The 21073-nt window shown below is 43.0% G+C and overlaps 1 protein-coding gene across 7 annotated transcripts in view; it reads right to left on the bottom strand.

The window, feature by feature from the left end:
* The window catches only part of tha1 (threonine aldolase 1), a 111675-nt gene that overhangs the window by 48760 nt on the left and 41842 nt on the right, over window positions 1–21073 (bottom strand). For 6 of the 7 annotated variants that reach the window (XM_068058362.1, XM_068058363.1, XM_068058361.1 and 3 more), the window contains one exon: window positions 11965–12048. The exons of the other annotated variant lie outside the window; for it this stretch is intronic. In XM_068058362.1, coding sequence (XP_067914463.1) covers window positions 11965–12048 — 84 coding nt within the window. The remainder of the gene's footprint in view (window positions 1–11964; window positions 12049–21073) is intronic. 7 annotated transcript variants of the gene reach the window in all.

Below are 21073 nucleotides of genomic sequence, written 5' to 3'. Positions count from 1 at the left end.
GAAATGACACAAAGCGCTGTAGAAAATAATATGTGTGATGATATTTTATGTTCCAGCTCCTTCCATGATATGCAAGAATATTTCAGACACAGATATGGCAATCTGAACTCACTTCAGGGTTCAGAGGCCTGTGGTTCTTTGACCTGATTACACACATACTGGCTGCAAATAACTAGTTCACTGATTCAATTTGGTAGACTCCACAATGTTGCATCAATTTAATGACTGTGGAGCCCATGCATTTCCAAATTCATGACAATAATTATAGGATCAAGAATTCCAGGGTGGAACATATGTTATGAGATGAGTGACTGTAGTGCTTATAATGGAAAAGGTTATTTTGGTGTTAGCACTTATATGTGGGTGACTACGCTAACACATCTTGCACAGTTAGTTATAATCTAATCACAGATTTAATGTTTTAATGCACAAGCAGTAAATCACTGACATGCAGCAGACATCAACTAAATAAAAAATTTAGCACCACTTTCAGTGCTCTGACTTGCTAACATGGACTTTTTGGTGCCTGCTTTTAAGGTGGACTAAGTAAGACCTATGAAGCAGGAACCGTCAGAGCAATGCTTGCCTGGCAACTAGGTGATGGGTAAAGGAATGGACTTGAAATCCTGGATTAGCAGGGTGAATATTTGGTAAAAGAACATAATGGGTTAAAAGCACGAACAGAAAATGAAGGATAACTTATGTGCCGTCAATAAAATTGAGAATAAAAAAATACAGGTAGACCAATTTGGGATCACTAGCCTACCTAGGACTGGATCTATTGAATTGAAACAACACTGGAGTAAAGGTCTATGTTAAACTTGACCAAAATTAGAGAGCATGCTGGATAACTGGTAACTTGACCAAGATCACAAAGTATGACGGATCTTGATATTGCTCTAGGCAGCGTGGAGGAAGACTGCAGACTTTCAAAGAACACTTACTGCTACCAATCACAGATAAACAAGATAAGACATCTGTGTGCTGGATCTTTGAAACTGAGAGAACAAGAAGTCCATTTATGGTAATTCTGCCCAGTAACAAACTTGAAAGAAAGCATATAAAACTCAGGCTCATAAGTAATTTTTCAGGAGATGAAATTCTTCAAATTAGTAAAGTGTCTCAACCTTTCGTAGCCTGATCAGTGAGAATCTTACTACACTTCTATAGGAAAGAGCTACCCAACCTGAACCCGACGACATGTGTCAGATTCGGGTCGGGTTGCTCTTCCGGGTCCAGCATTCGGGCTTGGGTCGAATCAGACACACTCTATCACCACCTCCAGTACGTGGCTCCAATCTTAATGTACTTTTTAAACAACCTTTCAAGTCCAATTACAGTTTTTGTTGCACAAGCTTAAAAAGTGAAAAACGGAAGCTAGGTTCACTGAACATTCCGGTGGTCGGGTGCAGGAGAAAATGAAAGGACTCGGGCCGGGTCGGGGTCGGGTCAGATGTGGTAGCGTCGGGCTCAGGTCGGGTTTCATTTGCAGACCCGAGCCGGCTTTTAGAAAGAGCCACAACATATATTTTGCTAAGTGCTGCAATTTATTGTTATTTACAAGGATATAATTATAGGCTGTTTTAGGATCTTTAAGTAATGTATGATTTTTACAAATTATAATGATTACATTAGAAAATTTATACACAGGAATAGTGATAAATATTACGAGTTGAACAGGACAGACGAAGTGTGATGCCAGCCTTGGCTCAGTGGTAGCACTCTTGGCTGAGTCAAAATGTTGTGGCTTCAAGTCCCATTCCAGTGACTTCAGCACGTAGGCTAGGCAGAGGCTTCAATGCAGTGCTGCACTGTTGGAGGTGCCAGATTTTGGATGAGACATAACACCAAGGCCCTGTTTGCCCTCTTATGTGGACATAAAAGATCCTACGGCACTAGTCAAAGAAGAGCAGGGAAGTTCTCCTGGTGTCCCGGTCAATGTTTCTCAACCAACATTGTTGAAAGAGGTCATCTGGTCATTTATCTCATTGCTATTTGTGGGACCTTGCTGTGCGCAGATCGGCTGCCATGTTTGCTTATATTACTGAAATTGGAAGGCTGCAGTTACCCTTGCCAGTCTGAGTTTCTTTCCAGTATTTGGGCAACTAGGCAGTGAGATTTGCATTTAACAACCCTTTACGGAGCCATTCAAGTTGGATGCAGAAAGATGGAATATAGCTGTAACATTTGAGCACTTATCAGTTTTCCCAATAGTGTTGCTTTTGTAGCTGCTGCTTAATCTAGATTTACTTGGTACAAGAGTTCCCTGGAGCCCTGTTGAGCAGTTGAGACAGTTTAACACATTTTCCTCTGAACTGCGACTGGTCTAGTTACATGACAATGAAATATGCTTTTTTCAAAAAAAGAAGAGATAACGTTTTCCTTGGGCTGTATCCTCATGTATGTGTTGAAGGCTGTCGTGAATTTCTACCCCAAGTTTCTTGCCTCACTTTTAGTTGACCCTGCATCAAGAGAGCATATTTCCAACTGTTGTAGTATGTTTAGGAGTTACCTGAGTGAGCTAAGGACAGAAACCAGAGTAAAATTCTTGTTATTCCCCTCAACTCTTCAATCTCTTGCACACCTCTTGGTTTAAAGTCTAGGGTGACAGTTGCTGGTCAAACAGACAGGAATCAGCCAAAATCTCTGTTGAGTACCACAACCATGGCTTGAAGCAGAGTGAGATCACATGGCTGATGACCACAAATAACCTACATGCTAAGTAAAGAATGGAGATCCAGTTATGGGAACACAAGCAGTAGAAATCTCCATTCAACTAGATCAAGGTAAGAGTTCATAGACCTTCTTGCCTGATGTATAATGTTTGGAAAACGTCAGACAACATTATCAATTAGTGCATCATACAGATAAATTTGGTTAGATACTGCAAGGTCAATTTGCATGCAAATACACATTGAAGTGCTCCAATCTTTTTACTGGCACTTTTATTTCAATTTTCTCAAAGTTGACTTCTAATATAAAGACAAACATAACTGTGACACTAAAAGGCAGGAGAATGTTCTTCAGCTTGTTTTTTTTTGCATTTGAAAAATGTCATTATGTGAAATATGTGGGACCCTGTAATTAGAAAGTATTTGCAGTGTTGAAATGTAATCTCAATGCTAAAGTATCCTCTTCAATAGCAAACAGCTAAGATTATATGCACTGCTTTCTTGTATATGCACCAAATAGTTCAATGATAAATCCTGTTAAGTAGGCATGGTTTCTTTCGAAAAACCTTCAAAGTGTGGGTTAAAAATGGGAATCACATGCAACCTTTCACTGTGAAGTATCTGAACTGTTGTAGTGATTCGACTCAGTTATTATTTTTCTTGCCTCTAAAAACACTGCAGCAAAACTGTGCGTCATTTCAAGGTTGTAGTGCACTCTCCCTTCCTTTGTGGTCAGTTCTCATAAATGTTATCAGATTGACAGAGTGGATTGCGCTAGCTGCTCACGGTACACAGTACAGGAAGACCATTCCAAATCATCACATAGCTGTGAGCTCTACATAGCCTAGCTTCCTGTGTTTTTTCCTCTTAGACTCAGCAAGCTAAACACGTTCTTCAAAATAAAAGCTAGTCTAAGAAATAATCTTCATGTTCTTTCTAAGAACTAGCAGGATGCTCATGTCTTGAAGGAACATTCTGATGCGTGATCTCTCACCTGCAAAGAACTCAGACACCAGCAGGTTATCGTTTCATAATTCAACATGCAACTCTCATTAACAATATAAACAAGATAAAACACTCTCAATTTCTTTGTAATCTCGTGTAATCTCTTCTTTGTAAACAGTGAACAACTCCTGCACAGCCACTTTAAAGACACAGAGTTTTGTTAAATCGAACAAATGGCTTTGATCTTTTCGTTGGAAGTAGTCATCCAGAACTTCATATTTTTTATTTATTTATTTATCTGGGAAGTAGTTCAACAGTACAATAGTTGGAACTTTTCCTACTATTTGGGAAGTTGCTTAACAAAAGGAGATAGATCAACGGGATATTTTGTCTTGCAATGCAATCGTCTGCTCTCTCATTTGTAGTAATGAGAAATTCCTGAGGAGTTGCCATGGCAGCACTAGTATCTCCACAACCTGCTAACCAAGTTAAATGTTTTGTATGAGCAATTTTCTTTTTGCCAGTTCAGAAACCATAATAAAATCCTCACTCACTGATACAAGGCAGTGGGGACGGGTGTTCCAATTTTCATGTGGATTCTGTAATTTCTCACTGTAACTTCAGCAGAAAGCTGGACAAACAGCACCCATTTCTAACAGTTCTCCAAGCTTTCTGCTGACCTTCTACCAAAGTTCTGGTAGACAATTGGAAGAAAGCCAGTGGAAATTTCAGGTGTGGACATTTAGTGTGCACAATTCGTGGTTCAGTTTAAATGCAGAATGTACGTCAATGTGGTGGGAATGGCAGTGTAGTGGTTATGTTACTGGACTAGTAAACCACAGGCTTGGATGAATAATCCAGAGAAAGCAAGTTTAACACCCACCATGACAGTTTGAAAATCTGAATTCAGTTTAAAATCTGGAAATGAAAAGCTGGGATCAGTAACAGTGACCATAAAGCTGTCAGATTCTTGTAAAAACCCAAACTGGTTCACAAATGGTATTTAGGGAAGGAAACCTGCTGTCTTTCCCTGGTATGGTACTTTGTCTTTTACGAAAACTTTTACCACTCTCTTTGCCTTTGATTCCATGACACCTTCCCTTTTGTTTTTCCTCCCCCTCCCTCCTTCAATGGCATAAAACCCATCACATTTATACCTTCCTTCAGTTCCGAAGAAGTCATATCCAATTCGAAGCGTTAACTCTGTTTCTCTCTCCACAGATGCTGCCAGACCTACTTTTTGTTTTTATTTCAGGGAAACTACAGATGGGCAATAAACAAATGACTACATCCAGAGAATAAATTTTAAAAAAACTCCTACATTCATTCTGGGATAATCCTGAACTGCAGCCCAGTACACTAAATGCATTTAATATTGTACAAACGTAGCCTAAATCTCCTGGACCAACAAACAAACTCTGATTCACAAAGACTTACTGTTCAATCAGTTTATGGGAATCAGCCTCAAAGCACATGCCTAATGTGTATCGCTGAGTGCTGCTGACTGTCGCAAGTCTACACTTTTTAGCATTTCCCTCCAAGTACCAATGGAACTATTCAGCGTATGCCAGTACTAAGAGTCCTTTAAAGTTTTTCTGAAGAACATAATTTTTTAAATTCATTCATGGGATGTGGGCGTCGCTGGCCAGGCCAGCATTTATTGCCCATCCCTAATTGCCCTTGAGAAGGTGGTGGTGAGCCGCCTTCTTGAACCATTGCAGTACATGTGAGGTAGGTACACCCACAGTGCTGTGAGGAAGGGAATTCCAGGATTTTGACCCGACAGTGAAGGAACGGTGATTTAGTTCCAAGTCAGGATGGTGTGTGGCTTGGAGGGAAACTTGCAGGTGGTGGTGTTCCCATGCATCTGCTGCCCTTGTCCTTCGAGGTGGTAGCAGTCGGGGGTTGGGAAGGTGCTGTTGAAGGAGCCTAGGTGCATTGCTGCAGTGCATCTTGTAGATGGTACACACTGCTGCCACAGTGTGTCAGTGGTGGAGGGAGTGAATGTTTGTGGATGGGGTGCCAATCAAGCGGGCTGCTTTCTCCTCATTGGTGTTGAGCTTCTTGAGTGTTGCACCCATCCAGGCAAGTGGAGAGTATTCCATCACACTCCTGACTTGGGCCTTGTAAATGGTGGAAGGCTTTGGAGAGTGAGGAGGTGAGTTACTTGCTAGAGAATCCCGAGCCTCTGACTTGCTCCTGTAGCCATGGTATTTATATGGCTACTCCAGTTCAGTTTCTGGTCAATGGTAACCCCCGGGATGTTGATAGTGGGGGATTCATCAATGGTAATGCCACTGAAAGTCGAGGGGAGATGGTGAGATTCCCTCTTGTTGGAGATGGTCATTGCCTAGGACTTGTGTGTCGTGAATGGTACTTGCCACTTATCAGCCCAAGCCTGGATATTGTCCAGGTCTTGCTGCATTTCTACACGGACTGCTTCAGAATCTGAGGAGTCGTAAATGGTGCTGAACATTGTGCAATCATTAGCGAACATCCCCACTTCTGACCTTATGATTGAAGGAAGGTTATTGATGAACAGTGAAGATGGTTGGGCCTAGGACACTACCCTGAGGAACTCCTGCAGTGATGTCGTGGGACTAAGTGATTGACCTCCAAAAACCACAACCATCTTCCTTTCCACTAGGTATGACTCCAACCAGCAGAGATTTTTCCCCGATTCCCATTGACTCCAGTTTTGCTAGGGCTTCTTGATGCCATACTCGGTCAAATGCTGCCTTGATGTCAAGGGCACTCACTGTCACCTCACATCGAATTCAGCTCGTTTGTCCATGTTTGAACCAAGGCTGTAATGAGGTCATGAGCTGAGTGGTTCTAGCGGAACCCAAACTGAGTGTCACTGAGCAGGTTATTGCTAGGCAAGTGTCACTTGATAGCACTGTTGACAACACCTTCCAAAACTTTTCTGATGATTGAGAGTAGGTTGATGGGATGGTAATTGGGCGGGTTGGACTTGTCCTGCTTTTTGTGTACTGGACATACCTGCGCAATTTTCCACATTGCCAGGTAGATGTCAGTGTTGCAGCTGTACTGGAACAGCTTGGCTAGGGGCGCGGCAAGTTCTGGAGCACAGGTCTTCAGTACTATTGCCGGAATGTTGTCAGGGCCCTTAGCCTTTGCAGCATCCAGTGCCTTCAGTCGTTTCTTGATATCACACGGAGTGAATTGATTTGGCTGAAGACTGGCATCTGTGATGGTGGGGACTTCAGGAGGAGGCTGAGATGGATCATCCACTCGGCACGTCTGGCTCAAGATTGTTGCAAATGCTTCAGCTTTATCTTTTGCACTCATGTGCTGGGCTCCCCCATCATTGAGGATGGGGATATTTGTGGAGCCACCTCCTCCAGTTAGTTGTTTAATTGTCCACCACCATTCACAGCTGGATGTGGCAGGACTGCAGAGCTTTGATCTGATCCGTTGGTTATGGAATCGCTTAGTTCTGTCTACTGCATGCTGCTTACTTTGTTTGGCACGCAAGTAGTCCTGGGTTGTAGCTTCACCAGGTTGACACCTCATTTTGAAGTATGCTGCTCCTGGAAAGTGTGCTGCTCCTGGCATGCCCTCCTAAACTCTTCATTGAACCAGGTTTGGTCTCCTGGCTTGATGGTAATTGTTGAATACAATTCTGCTGCTGCTGATGGCCACAGCGCCTAATGGATGCCCAGTTTTGCATTGCTAGATCTGTCTGGATTCTATCCCATTTAAGCACGGTGATAGTGCCACACAACATGATGGAGGGTATCCTCAATGTGAAGGCGGGACTTTGTCTCCACAACGACTGTGCGGTGGTCACTCCTACCAATACTGTCATGGACAGATGCATCTGTGGCAGGCAGATTGGTGAGGAAGAGGTCAAATATATTGTTCCCTCTTGTTGGTTCCCTCACCACCTGCCGCAGACCCAGTCTAGCAGCTATGTCCTTTAGGACTCCGCCAGCTCAGTCAGTAAAGGTGCTACAGAGCCACTCCTGGTGATGGACATTGAAGTCCCCCACCCAGAGTACATTCTGCGCTCTTGCCAGCCTCAGTGCTTCTTCCAAGTGCTGTTCAACATGGAGCAGTACTGATTCATCAGCTGAGGAGGGGTCGGGGGTGGGGGGGGGGGGCATGATAGGCAGTAATCAGCAGGAGGTTTCCTTGCCCATATTTGACCTGATGCCATGAGACCTCATGGGGTCAGGAGTCGAAGTTGAGGACTCCGAGGGCAACTCCCTCCCGACTGACTACCACTGTGCTGCCACCTCTGTGGGACAGGATAGACCCGAGGATGGTAAGGGCAGTATCTGGGACATTGGCTGTAAGGTATGATTTGGTGAGTATGACTATGTCAGGCTGTTGCTTGACTAGTCTGTGGGACAGGTCTCCCAACTTTGGCACAAGCCCCCAGATGTTAGTAAGGAGGACTTTGCAGGGTCGACAGGGCTGGGTTTGCCATCGTCACTTCCGGTGCCTAGGTTGATGCCAGGTGGTCCATCCGGTTTCATTCCTTATTAGCTTCGTAGCGGTTAGGTACAACTGAGTGGCTTGCTAGGCCAAGTCAGAGGGCATTTAAGAGTCAACCACATTGATGTGGGTCTGGAGTCACATGCAGGCCAGACCAGGTAAGGACAGCAGATTTCCTTCCCTAATAGACATTAGTGAACCAAATGGGTGAACCAAATGGGTTTTTACAACAATTGACAATGGTTTCATGGCCATCATTAGACTAGCTTTTTATTTCCAGATTAATTGAATTCAAATTCCACCTTCTGCTGTGGTGGGATTCGAACCCATGTCCCCAGAGCAATACCCTGGGTCTCTGGGTTAATGGTCTCGTGACAATACCACTACGCCACTGCGCATTTGAGTTGTTTGGGGTAGAGACCAAGGACAGAGAGGGAAGGAGGACAGGGATTATAGATTTAACTGTTTTACACATGGTGTGGTAATGATATGGGTCAGACTACACACAGGGACAATGGAGGTGTATAATGCTGGCAAAGTCAAAAGGAAACTGAAAAGGTTTATGAGAGAGAAAATACCCCGAAGGGGATAAGTGACAAAGAACTCTGTGATACTTTTCTCATTTTGGGACTGACCAGATGAACTACAGTGGTCTCTACTGACCTTTTATTTTATTTTTTTTATTTAGAGATACAGCACTGAAACAGGCCCTTTGGCCCACCGAGTCTGTGCCGACCAACAACCATCCATTTATACTAACCCTGCAGTAATCACATGTTCCCTATCACCTACCTACACTAGGGGCAATTTACAATGGCCAATTTACCTATCAACCTGCAAGTCTTTGGCTGTGGGAGGAAACTGGAACACCTGACGAAAACCCACGCGGTCACAGGGAGAACTTGCAAACTCCGCACAGGCAGTACCCAGGTTCCTATTATCAGGAAAAGTGTCATTAGGCAGATGGATGCGTTCCCTTGCTCCATTCTGCACCAATCACAGGGATATTGCCTGTTTTGATTATGACAACATACCGGAACAGAATCCAAAATTACTTTAAAACAATTGAGTGGAACACCTGTCTAGGTGTGGAAAGTCTTCATGTGAGGATTGCTTGAGCCTTGGATTAGATGGAAAAAAGTGAGAAGAAACTCTCTGATCTAGTAATATCCACCTAGCTATCATCAGGATGGGGTCCTTACATCAACTACCTAATCTATACTGGATGCAGTCATAATCCCAACTTCTGTTTTAATAAAACAATGTTAAATGTCAAGGGGAGAGGATGGGATGAAAGATTCCCATTCTGCAAAATAGCAAATGCATTCTTTGTAAACCGGGTTAGGACTTTGTGACATGCAGAGCTCGGTGCAAAATCTTCCCTCTTGGGAGTCTTTGGCATCTTGGAGACAATATGAAGACAGTGAACAGCTTATGCAACATATTAAATACTGCTGTGTGCTAGGGACAGAAACTAGCATTTCATGCAGATCAAATAACTGTTGGTGAGAAACATGGTCCTTCTTGTAATTTGTAGGTTAAAATTGTTTTATGACAATTTTCAGGAAAATCAGTATGGACAAGTCAAGCAAAACAGCGACCTCTCAAGTCCCTTCCGAATCTCCAATGGTGTGAAGCAGGGATGTGTGCTAGCCCCAACCTTATTCACCATCTTTTTCAGCATGATGCTGCAGCAGGCAACGCAAGACCTTAAGGAGGGAGTTTACGTGTGCTTCCAGACTGATGAAGGCCTTATCAACCTCAGGCATCTTCAGGCTCACACAAACACACCAGAAAAAACTCATCCGTGAACTTCTTTTCACCAATGACTGTGTTCTCCTGGCCCACAGTCAGTCAGACCTGCAACGTATAACACCACATTTTTCTGAGGCTGCACAACCCTTCAGACTAAAAATCAGATTAAAGAAAACTGAAGTCCTGTATCAGCCTGCACCCCAAGAAGAATATAGACCACCAAGCATTGCCATCGAGGGAACTGAGCTGAATGTCATCAAGCAATTTACTTATTTGGGGAGTGTCATCTCGTTTGATGCCACCATAGATAAGGAACTGGCCAATGGGCTCTCAAAAGCAAACAGTACATTCAGCAGACTCTACAAACAAGTGTGGAGCAACCACAGCCTCAGAGCACAGACCAAACGCAAAGGTGTACAACGCCATAGTCCTCACCAGCCTTCTATATGGCGAGTCATGGGTCCTATACCACTGTCATGTACGCCTTCTAGAACGCTTCCATCAGTGCTGCCTCCGCAGCTTCCTCAAGATCCGCTGGCAGGACTGCATCTCAAACATTGAAGTCCTGGAAACAGCCAATATCACCAGCATCGAAGCCATCCTCCTGCACAGCCAACTGTGTTGGGCAGGTCACGTTGCCCGGATGGATGACAGTCGCCTGCCCAAGATTGTGTTGTATGGAGAGCTGACCATGTGTAGAAGGAACAGAGGGGCCCCATGCAAACGTTTCAAGGACTCCCTCTCTGTGTGCCACATCGACCATCGCCAATGGGAAGCGCAGGCCATAGACCGTGATGCCTGGAGATGCTACATCAGGAGTGCTACAGACACCTTTGAGACTGAGGGAAGAACCAACATGAAAGAGAAAAGGAGCAGAAGGATAGATCCAACTGCCCTCAGCAGCGACAACACCTTCACTTGTACCCGCTGTGGGAGAATCTGCCGGTCAAGATAGGCCTGTGGGCCTGCAACCGATGAGTACAGCCTTTCCAAAATTGTTTTTAATATAGTGAAAAGGCACATCCCATTAAGACAGTGGAATACAGACCCTAACAAACATGTGGACAAATTACCTGAGGGAAATTTGCAAATCTTAACGGATAATAGACTAATCAGGAGTAAAGTAAGCTTTCTCCAAGTCAGGCAGCAGGCCCCCATCATAAACTGACCAACGCAATCGAAAAGGGAGGAAAAATGCCAACCACCCCAACTACCTCCGCCACAATGTTCTCTCATCTACTGGCTCCACTTCACACCATGAATAAAATGATCTCCTCAACCACCCTCCCAACCACATTCCCCTACTTGGATGACAGATATCCTTTCTAATTGGAGGCTATCTCTGAGTGGTACACAACACAGTCAACTTAATACAGGAATAAAAACAAGAAATGCTGGAAATACTTAGCAGGGTCTGGCAGTATTTGTGGATAGAGAAGCAGAGTTAACGTTTCAGGTCAGTGACCCTTCATCAGAACATTAATACAGGATTGTACTTGGATACCCACTGTATGAATAGGACTGCACCTGCAGAATTCCAATTAGAAATTGAAATGTGGCGGAAGACAACACACACAATGGTACCAGAAAGAAAGATTTGCATTTACATAGCTCCTTTTACAACCTCACGGTGTCCCAAAGTGCTCCACCTTTGAAGTGTAGTCACTGTTGTAATATAGGAAATGAAGCAGCCAATTTGCGTGCAGCATGCTTCCACAAACAGCAATGTGATAAAGATCAGAAAATCTATTTTAGTGATGTTGGGTGACAGATAAATATTGACCAGAGACAGCATCAGTGGAAACGTCCCTGCTCTTCTTCCAAATAGTGCCATGGGATCTTTTACGTCCACCTGAGAGAGCAGATGGGACCTTGGTTCAATGTATCATCCGAAAGTACCTCCAACAGTGCAGCACTTTCTCAGTACTGCCCTGGGAGTGTTGGCCTAGATTATGTGCTCAAGTCTCTGCAGTGAGACTTAAAACCCACAACCTTTTGACTCAGAGGTGCGAGGGCTACCCCTGAGCCACAGCTGACACCAGCATTGCACTGTTGATTGCACTAGGTCATTATGATTAGACGTATGTTTAAAAGCTATGATGTGCTATCTTGTCGCTGTTACACTGACCTGAAATTAGGTTCCCCATTGTTCCAGTGGGTACAAACAAGGCATCCTCCATCCCAAACAGCTTAGCAGCTCGTCTCTGAAGTTCTGTGGGGAGAAAGCAACTGTATTTTGTTTCTGCTGTTAAACTCCGTGATCTAGACCATCAATTTCATTGAATTGAGAATTGTTACAAAGCCCCTGATCATTGATTTAATTCATTCATTTTTCTGATTATTTTTCTTCTTCTTGGCCTCAAATTTCTTACTTTCTTTAAGCCGTTATGTGTGTAGCAAGAAGAACTGCGGACACAGCCCGACTTCTAGAAACTGCCATATTCTATGCAATAATCAAGCCTAGAAGCAAGCTTAGCACAGCTGATGGCATCTTCTTATTTTGCTGTTGCAAGTTATGGGCTGTAGCCCAATACCAAGAGTCTGAACTCAAAGGGCTAGACCTCGGGGAGTGAGGTAGTTTGTGACATATGCTGTTAGTTAGACTCTTTTCTCACTCTTCAGCCATAACTTGTTGGAAGTGCGAGCTGATAAGAGCGTGGCAAAGGCAACGGGGCATCTAGGACCTCAGTGAATGGCATGACCAACTGTAAATCTCCTCAACCATTGAGATTTAAGGACTAAGAGAAGAAATAGAGGAAAGACAGAGAAGGAGGGTGTGTTAGAGTCAAATCAAACATAGAAAGAGAAATAAAAGAGATGGAAAGAAAGATTGGATTGGGAGAAAAAAAAGACAAAGAAAAAGTAACAAAAAAATTTACATTTAAAATTTGGCATTTTCAACATCTCCAGCAACAACTTACTACATGAAGGAATGAGACTGAAAACATTAAATTGTTCCCTTTCTGTACCAGAGAGGTTGATTGGCATTGCATTAACAATTGTCACCCTAAAAGGATAGTTATGCTTTTAATTACCAGACTTAACATTCTGCAGTGAGCTTAATGGCAAAAAATGTGAAAATTCCACAAGTTCGTAAAAATAACAGGCATGCTAAAAGCCAAATGCTGTTTGTGCGCATCAAATGGTGGAATTGTGTAAATCGAACAGCAAGTTCTGGAGATTCATAACTCAAGGCGTGTCTCTTAATCCCTGATTTTCACATTAATAACGGCACGCCTAATAAACATGCCATTATTTTTCCAGCAGGATCCAGCCCAAAGAAAACTAACAATCCAGTTTGGTACTCAGGGAGTTCCGGACTGTTGGAGATGCTTTCCTGTAGGTGAAAGCTTTGTCTGTTTTGGTGATGTAGCAAGATGTGAAAAGAGCTCCTCATAGCAGTATTCAAAAAATGGAGTTCTCTCCTGTATCCTGGTTCCTCAGTCAATCAATAAGTCAGATTAACTAGGGAGATCTCGTCGTTTACAGAATTGATCTACACAAGGCAGGAAGTAGCACCAACAAAGTGATCATGGTAATGGAAAAATAAGTCAGGGAGTAGGATTAGAACAAAGAATGTTCAATACAAAAAGACAGACATTGGACCCATGCAGGTTCCCATAGTGACACCTTTTATCTGGAGAATATAAACAGAGTTAAAGGAAAAGCTGTTCTATGTGAGGACAAATTCAGCCACGCAGAGGAGGGTGCTGGTGGATGGAGACTGGTTGAGAAGTGAATGGCTTACAGGAATTGAATCTCAGAGAAGAGTGCTCCCTTCAGAGGAAGACAGATTCAAATGAGAGAGGGAAATGAATAAACTGGCATGACCAATATCACGCTGGCAGTTCTTGATAAACAGAAAAAGTGCAGGGGCCCAGAGGGAGGGGTCCACATGAATCGGCTGGGGCGGAGGAAAGAGTGAAGGTAGGAGAAAGGGTCAGATGTGTAGGAGGAAGCCTCCCGCCCAAGAAAGTAGGCATGGAGGCAAAGGTCGCTCAGAATTATGTTGAGCTTGGAATTTCTTGAGGTGGTGGTACAGAGGGGGTGAAGTTGAGGATGGAGCATTTGAGAATCAGTGCTGCTGAGGTACAGAGTATGCATGTGGCAGTGTGTGGTGGAGAGGGAGGTATCCATAAAGCAGGAGAGAAGTGGTTATAGGAACACTGAATACCACTCTGCATTTTGTCAAAGGGTCCACACCCAAATATTAGCTCAGCTGTTCTCTCCAAAAATGCAGACTGATATGCTGAACATTTCCAGTATTTTCTGTTTTTACAACAGGGTTGGGTTTGACTCTGGCATGACCTCTCTAATGCTTCCATCACCTTCAGGCAAACCACTGAAAAGGTCCTGGAAAATTTCAACAGTTGATTTCTCACACTTTAGATGCCAGACTAAAAGTTGTACAATTTACTGAATCATGTCCGCAATCCTTTACTCTTTGAACAAGAGGAATACGTGAACCACTCCCTTGGCAGGCACTGTATTTACACATCACCTACAAATGTTAACTAATGACACCTATTTTCTTACTCATTGTTGCAGCATTCTAAATTGCATTGCAGCTGCTCTAGGTATCCAATTAATCCCACTCCCCTGCTCTTTCCCCATAGCTGTGTAAGTTTTTCCCTTGAAGTACTTTCATAATTCTCTTTCCAATGTTACACCAGGATCTCAGTCTTAAAAATTTCAATTGAACCTCCCCTCACCAACCTCCCCCCAGCATCAACAGTCTCTGGGGAACCTTTATAAAATGCCTTCTGGAAGTCCTTATAGGAACAGGAGGAGGCCACTCAGCCCCTCGAGCATGTTCCACCATTCAATTAGACAGTGGCTGATATGTACCTTAGCTCCATTGATCCACCTTGATCCATATCCTGTGATACCTAATAAAGACATATTGATCTCACTCCTGAAAATTTAATTGATCCAGCATCCAAAGCCTTTTGGTAGGAGAGAATTCCAGACTTCCACTACCCTTTGAATGAAAAAATGCTTCCTGATTTCGCTCCTGGAAACTTGGATATATAAATCTTTATTCCTTCAGCCAAGTCAGTTACATATCTGGTGAAAAGTGGAGGGCCCAGTACAAATTCCTGGGGAACGTACTTCTTATATCCCACCTTTTCTGTATCTGTCGTCTGCATCCTAACCAATTACTAGCTTATGTCGCAAGGTCATCTCCAATTCCATGGACTTTCACTTTTCCTAATAATTGCTTTGGAGAACTTTATAAAATGCCTTCCAGAAGTACATGTAGGCAACATCCATAGACATTTCCCCATCCACCATGCTAGTCCCTCCTCAGTGACTCTGTCTCTGATGGTAGATTCCTTCTCGCAACTAATGTTAAACAGATGGGTCTGTAGTTAACTGCTTTCTCTCACTTTCCCTTCTTAAATAGTGGAGTGACATTTTCAATTTTTCAAGCAAAGGGCTCAATTCCTCAATCTAGAGAACTTTGGCAAAGCATGCCTAATACTTCTGTAATTTCCTCACTTACTTCTTTGAATTTTCTGGGGTGGGAACCACCAAGTCCTGGAGGGTTGCTTCTCTTAAGTGTCATTATTTTCTCCACTACCATTTTTCTTAAACATATATTAAGTACACTGAATTCCTCCCCTTGACTTATTTTTAGGTTTCCTTGTTCCTGGTATTTTGTTCAAACTGCAGACAAGTGTCATGTGATCAGATGTCACCTGGTTGGATGATGTGAGGAAAACACCTGAGAGTGGGAACCGTATGCAGGTGTGATTTACATTTTGTTTGAAGGTGTAACCCAAAAAGAATGGCACTTTAAACGTAGATTATGAAACAGTGGTATTTCTTTGCTGAGTCTCAGCTCTAAATGCCCCACACATGGCACTGCTTTCAGTGGACTGATGGGCAGATGCAGGATTTTTTTTTTAAAAAACAGATGGTGAATACATCAGGACATTGGAGGAACCACTCCTGGAGCATTTATTTTACGAGTGACGAAATGTGCTGTTTTACTCATTGTACTTCCAGCAAGTTTGCAAAAGTGTGTAATACTTGCTGGGAAGGATAGTTCACATCTCTTTCCCACAAATTAAGAGAAACAGGATTTCTCCTTCCTGGCAGGCCATGCCTTCAGCCCCTTAATGAGTCACTGTACCAGAAGGTCAGGGTGATTAACTCTACATGGCATTCTCTGTATGTACTTAATACAAAGTACTGCTGAACAGATGTTATCTATTGTTTCAAAATACTACGGGCTGTTTAAACAATTTACTGTAGTGTGGTATGGGCTGGCATCTTACACAAGACAACTGGGCTCAGTTTACATCCACAGCAATGGCAAGATAGGATTTTCTTCAATATTGAAGAGGTTCCTGCCTTAGGCATCGTGAATGAGAGAAAAATCAGGAACTGCAATACCATGACTTAAAAAATATACACTTTTAGATGAAAAGTTGAGTCACATTCTTGCAACTCCACCAGGGCTGCCACTATATGTGGAGACATGTTAGACGAAAGTTCAATGACCTGAAGAGTTAACTCTGTCTCTCTCTCCAGAGATGCTGCTGAGTATTTCAACATTTTCTGGCTTTATTTCAGATTTTTAGCATCCTCAGTATTTTGCTTCTGTATATGTGCATATGTGTCACTCCAGATCATCCACAAGCAACGTGAAGATGGATGTGACTTTGGCTGTTTATCCAGTTTACAAAGATGCCTGCCTCACTGTGCTACAGGAAGATGAGCTTATCAAGGTCCTGGACTATGTCTGTGTCTGAACAAAAAGCACAATATCCTCTGCCTATTATGAACAATTAGGTTGACTGACTAGCTGCGGCTCTCCAGCTTTATTTGTTTTCATAATCCTTTATAAAGCTTGTTTTAGCTTAGAAAATTGAATCAAATATATTCCTGCTATTAGATAATTAAAAAGTTAAAGAACTCAAGACTTGTCAAAAAAAATTCTCGGGGTGGATTTAACAACAAACAATTAAACAAGTCCCTTAAACCATGGTCAAATACTATTTGCATCATACTCATCAGTAACAGGCCTTATTAGAACAAGGCTTGTTACCTGGGATATGCAGTCAAAAGGTCACTGGCACATATCAAATCAATGTAGAATATTAAGGTGTACTCTCAACGCTGTGCTTAAATGCTGAGACAGTCAGGTCTAAGTCATCGAACCAATAACACCACAAAGATTCTACAAGGATTGGTAATGTCTGACTGTCCAGGAACCCTTGTTCATGTGGTTTTCACTCGCTGAAAAGGTGAGGTGGTTCAAAGATGTCTTAAAAGCACAACTGAAATCATGTTCAATTACTCAGACACCCTATGGTTTAGATAGTAATCTTTCAGCCCCCTTTCCTTTCTAATTATCCATGTGGTATTCACTTTGGTGTTTTCTTTACACTAAATCAACCATGAAAATAACAGATTGTATTAATTTGAGCAGTAGCGGAGAAATTAAAATCACCCACAAGATTTGGTACGTTCAGATCCTAATTCCGAATATTCACCAACATTGGCAAAAGCCGAATTTATTAAACATTAACTCTACAAAATTGGCAGAACTAGGGTTCAGAAAGAATCAGCAGAAACACCAGAAGAGGAATAAAAATAAAATCAGGACCAATTGCCCCTCAAACAAAACTAATGACTGAACATATATCCCTAAAAATAAAAGGATGTTCTGAAGTGGAGGGACTCTCGAAGAATTATCTTTGGATTATTTTGTGTGTGAACCATTCATTTGTAGATGTAGTATGAGCATAAAAATAATAATAATAATATAGATTATGATCAGAAGACAGTCACCACATCATAGTTTCTGAAAAATCAACTCTTTTCCCCTGAAAAATTACATTCAGTTCATTCCTGGTTGGTTGACAGTGGTTCACTAATGTCCTTCAGGGACAGAAATCTGCCATCCTTACGTGGACTGGGCTACATGCGACTCCAGACCCACAGCAATGTGGTGGACTCTTAACTGGCCTCTGAAATGGCCTGGTAAGCCACTCAGTTGTATCAAACCGCTACAGGAAAGTCAAATAAGAATAAAACCCGATGGATCACCCGGCGTCGACCTAGTCACCAGAAACAACAAAGACACACCCTGGCCAGTTGACATTGCAAAGTCTTCCTTCCTAACATCTGGGGGCTTGTGCCAAAATTGGGAGAGGTCTCCTACAGACTAGTCAAGCAACAGCCTGGCAGAGTCATACTCAATGAATCATACCTTACAGCCAATGTCCTAGACTCTATCACCATCCCTGGGAATGTTCTGTCCCACCAGCAGGGCAGACCGACAAAAGGTGGCAGCACAGTGATTTACAGGCAGGACGAATCGCTCTGGGAGTCCTCAACACTGACTCTGGACCCCACATAGTCTCACGGCATCAGATTAAACATGGCAAGGAAACCTCATGCTGATTACCAGCTACTGCCCTCCCTCAGCTGATGAATCAGTACTTCTCCTTGTTGAACACTACTTGGAAGAAGCACTGAGGGTAGCAAGGGTACCGAATGTACTCTGGATGGGGGACTTAAATAGCCATCACCAAGAGTGGCTTGCTAGCATCAGTACTGACCGAGCTGGCTAAGTCCTGAAGGACATATCTGCCAGACTGGGCCAGCGGCAGATGGTGAGAGAACCAACATGAGAAAAAACACTACTTGACCTCGTCCTCACAAATCTACCTGTTACAAATGCACCTGTCCATGATGGTATTGGTAGGAGTGACCACCGCACAGTCCTTGTAGAGATGAAGCCCCGTCTTCACACTGAGGAAACTCTCCATCTTGTTATGTAGCACCACCACAGTGCTAAATGAAATAGACTTGGAACAGATCTAGCAGCTCAAAACTGGGCATCCATGAGGCATTGTGGGGCATCAGCAGCAGCAGAATTGTATTCAACCATAATCTGTAACCTCAAGGGTGGCATATCCCCCACTTTACCATTACCATCAAGCCAGGGGATCAACCCTGGTTCAATGGAGGGTGTAAGAGAGCACGCCAAGAGCAGCACCAGGCATACCTAAAAATGAGGTGCCAACCTGGTGAAGCAGGACTATATGTATGCCAAACAGTGGAAATAGCATGTGATGGACAAAGATAAGCGATCCCACAACCAGCAGATCAGATCAAAGCTCTACAGTCCTGCCACATCCAGTCGTGAATGGTGGAGGACAATCAAATAACTTAAAGAGAGGAGGAGGCTCCAAAAAAATCCTCTTCTACATGATGGATTAGCCCAGGATGTCAGTACAAAAGACAAGGCTGAAGCATTTGCAATCATCTTTAGCCAGAAGTGCCAAGTGGATGATTCATCTCAGCCTCCTCCTGAGGTCCCCAGCATCATAGTTGCCAGTCTTCAGCCAATTCAATTCATTCCACATGTTGTCAAGAAACAGCTGAAGGGACTGGATACTGCAAAGGTTTTAAGCCCTGACAGCACTCTGGCAATAGTACTGAAGACTTGTGTTCCAGAACTAGCCATGCCCTTATTCAAACTGTTTCAGTATAGCTACAACACTGGGAACTATCTGACAATCTGGAAAATTGCCCAGGTATGTCCCATCCATAAAAAGCAGGACAAATCCAATCTGGCTAATTATCACCCCATCAGTCTACTCTCGATCATCAGCAAAGTGATGGAAGGTGTTGTTGACAGTGCTATCAAGTGGCACTTATTCAGCAACAATCTGCTCATCGATACTCAGTTTCGGCTCTGCCAGGGCCCCTGAGCTCCAAACCTCATAACAGCCTTGGTCCAAACATGGACAAAAGAGCTGCATTCATGAGGGGAGGTGGGAGTGACTGCCACTGATATCAAGACTGAGTGTGGCATCAAGGAGCCCGAGTAAAATTGAAGTCAATGGGAATCGGGTGAAAATTCTCTGCTGGTTGGAGTCATACCTAGCACAAAGGAAGACAGTTGTCATTGTTGGAGGCCAATCATCTAAGCCCCAGGACATCGCTGCAGGAGTTCCTCAGAATAGTGTCCTAAGCCCAACCATCTTCAGCTGCTTCATCAATGACCTTCCCTCCAACATAAGATCAGAAGTAGGGATCTTCGCTGATGATTGCACAGTGTTCAGTATCATTCACAACTCTGAAGTAGCCCATGCCTGCATGCAGCAAGACCTGAACAACAATCAGGTTTGGACTGATAAGTGGCAAGTGGGATTTGCGCCACACAAGTGCCAGGTAAAGACCATCTCCAACAAGACTTAAATAAGGGCAATTTTGAGGGCATGAAAGCAGAGCTAGCAAAAGTGAACTGGCAAAGTAGGTTAAGGGATAGGTTAATAGGGATGCAGTGGCAGACCTTTAAGGGGATATTTCAGAATACACAGAATAGATACATTCCAACAAGAAAGGAAATCTCCAAGGGGAGGATCCACCATCCAGGTTAACGAAAAAAGTTAAAGAGCGTATCAAACTTAAAGAAAATGCATATATTTGCACAAAAAATGAGTAAAAGATTAATAAGGAGGGAAAAATTGGAGTATAAGAGAAACGTGGCGAGAAAAATAAATACAGATAATAAGAGTTTATATAGATATTTAAAAAAGAAAAGTTAAAAAAGTGAGCGTTGGTCCTAGAGAAAGTGAGTCTGGGGAATTAATAATGGCAAATACGGAGATGGCAGGTGAACTGAACAGGTATTTTGCATCAGTCTTCACTATTGAGGATACAAGAAACATCCCAGAAATAGCTGTAAATCACGAAATGGAAGGGAAGGAGGAACTCAAGAAAATGACAATCACCAGGGAAGTGGTACTGAACAAATTGTTGGAGCTGCGGGCTAACAAGTCCCCGGGTCCTGATGGACTTCATCTAGGATTTTAAAAGAAGTAGCTAGTGAGAGAGTTGGCATGTTGGTTTTGATTTTCCAAAATTTCTAGATTCGGGCAAGGTTCCATTAGATTGGAAAATTGCCAATGTAACTTTGTTATTTAAGAAGGGAGGTAGAAAGAAAGCAGGAAACTACAGGTCAGTTAGCTTAACATCTATCTTAGGGAAAATGTTAGAAGCTATTATTAAAGATGTTATAGGAGGGCACTTCGAAAAATTCAAGATAATCAGGCAGAGTCAACATAATTTTGCGAAAGGGAAATCATGTTTAACCAATTTATTCGAGTGCTTTGAAGAAGTAACATATGCTGTGGATAAAGGGGAACCGGTGGATGTATTGTACTTAGATTTCCAGAAGGCATTTGATAAGGTGCCACATCAAAGGTTAC

The sequence above is a fragment of the Heterodontus francisci genome, chromosome 26 (assembly GCF_036365525.1).
Source record: "Heterodontus francisci isolate sHetFra1 chromosome 26, sHetFra1.hap1, whole genome shotgun sequence".
NCBI lineage: Eukaryota > Metazoa > Chordata > Chondrichthyes > Heterodontiformes > Heterodontidae > Heterodontus > Heterodontus francisci.
The sequence above is the reverse complement of the archived record's forward strand: the minus strand, read 5'-3'. Positions and strand labels throughout refer to the sequence as shown.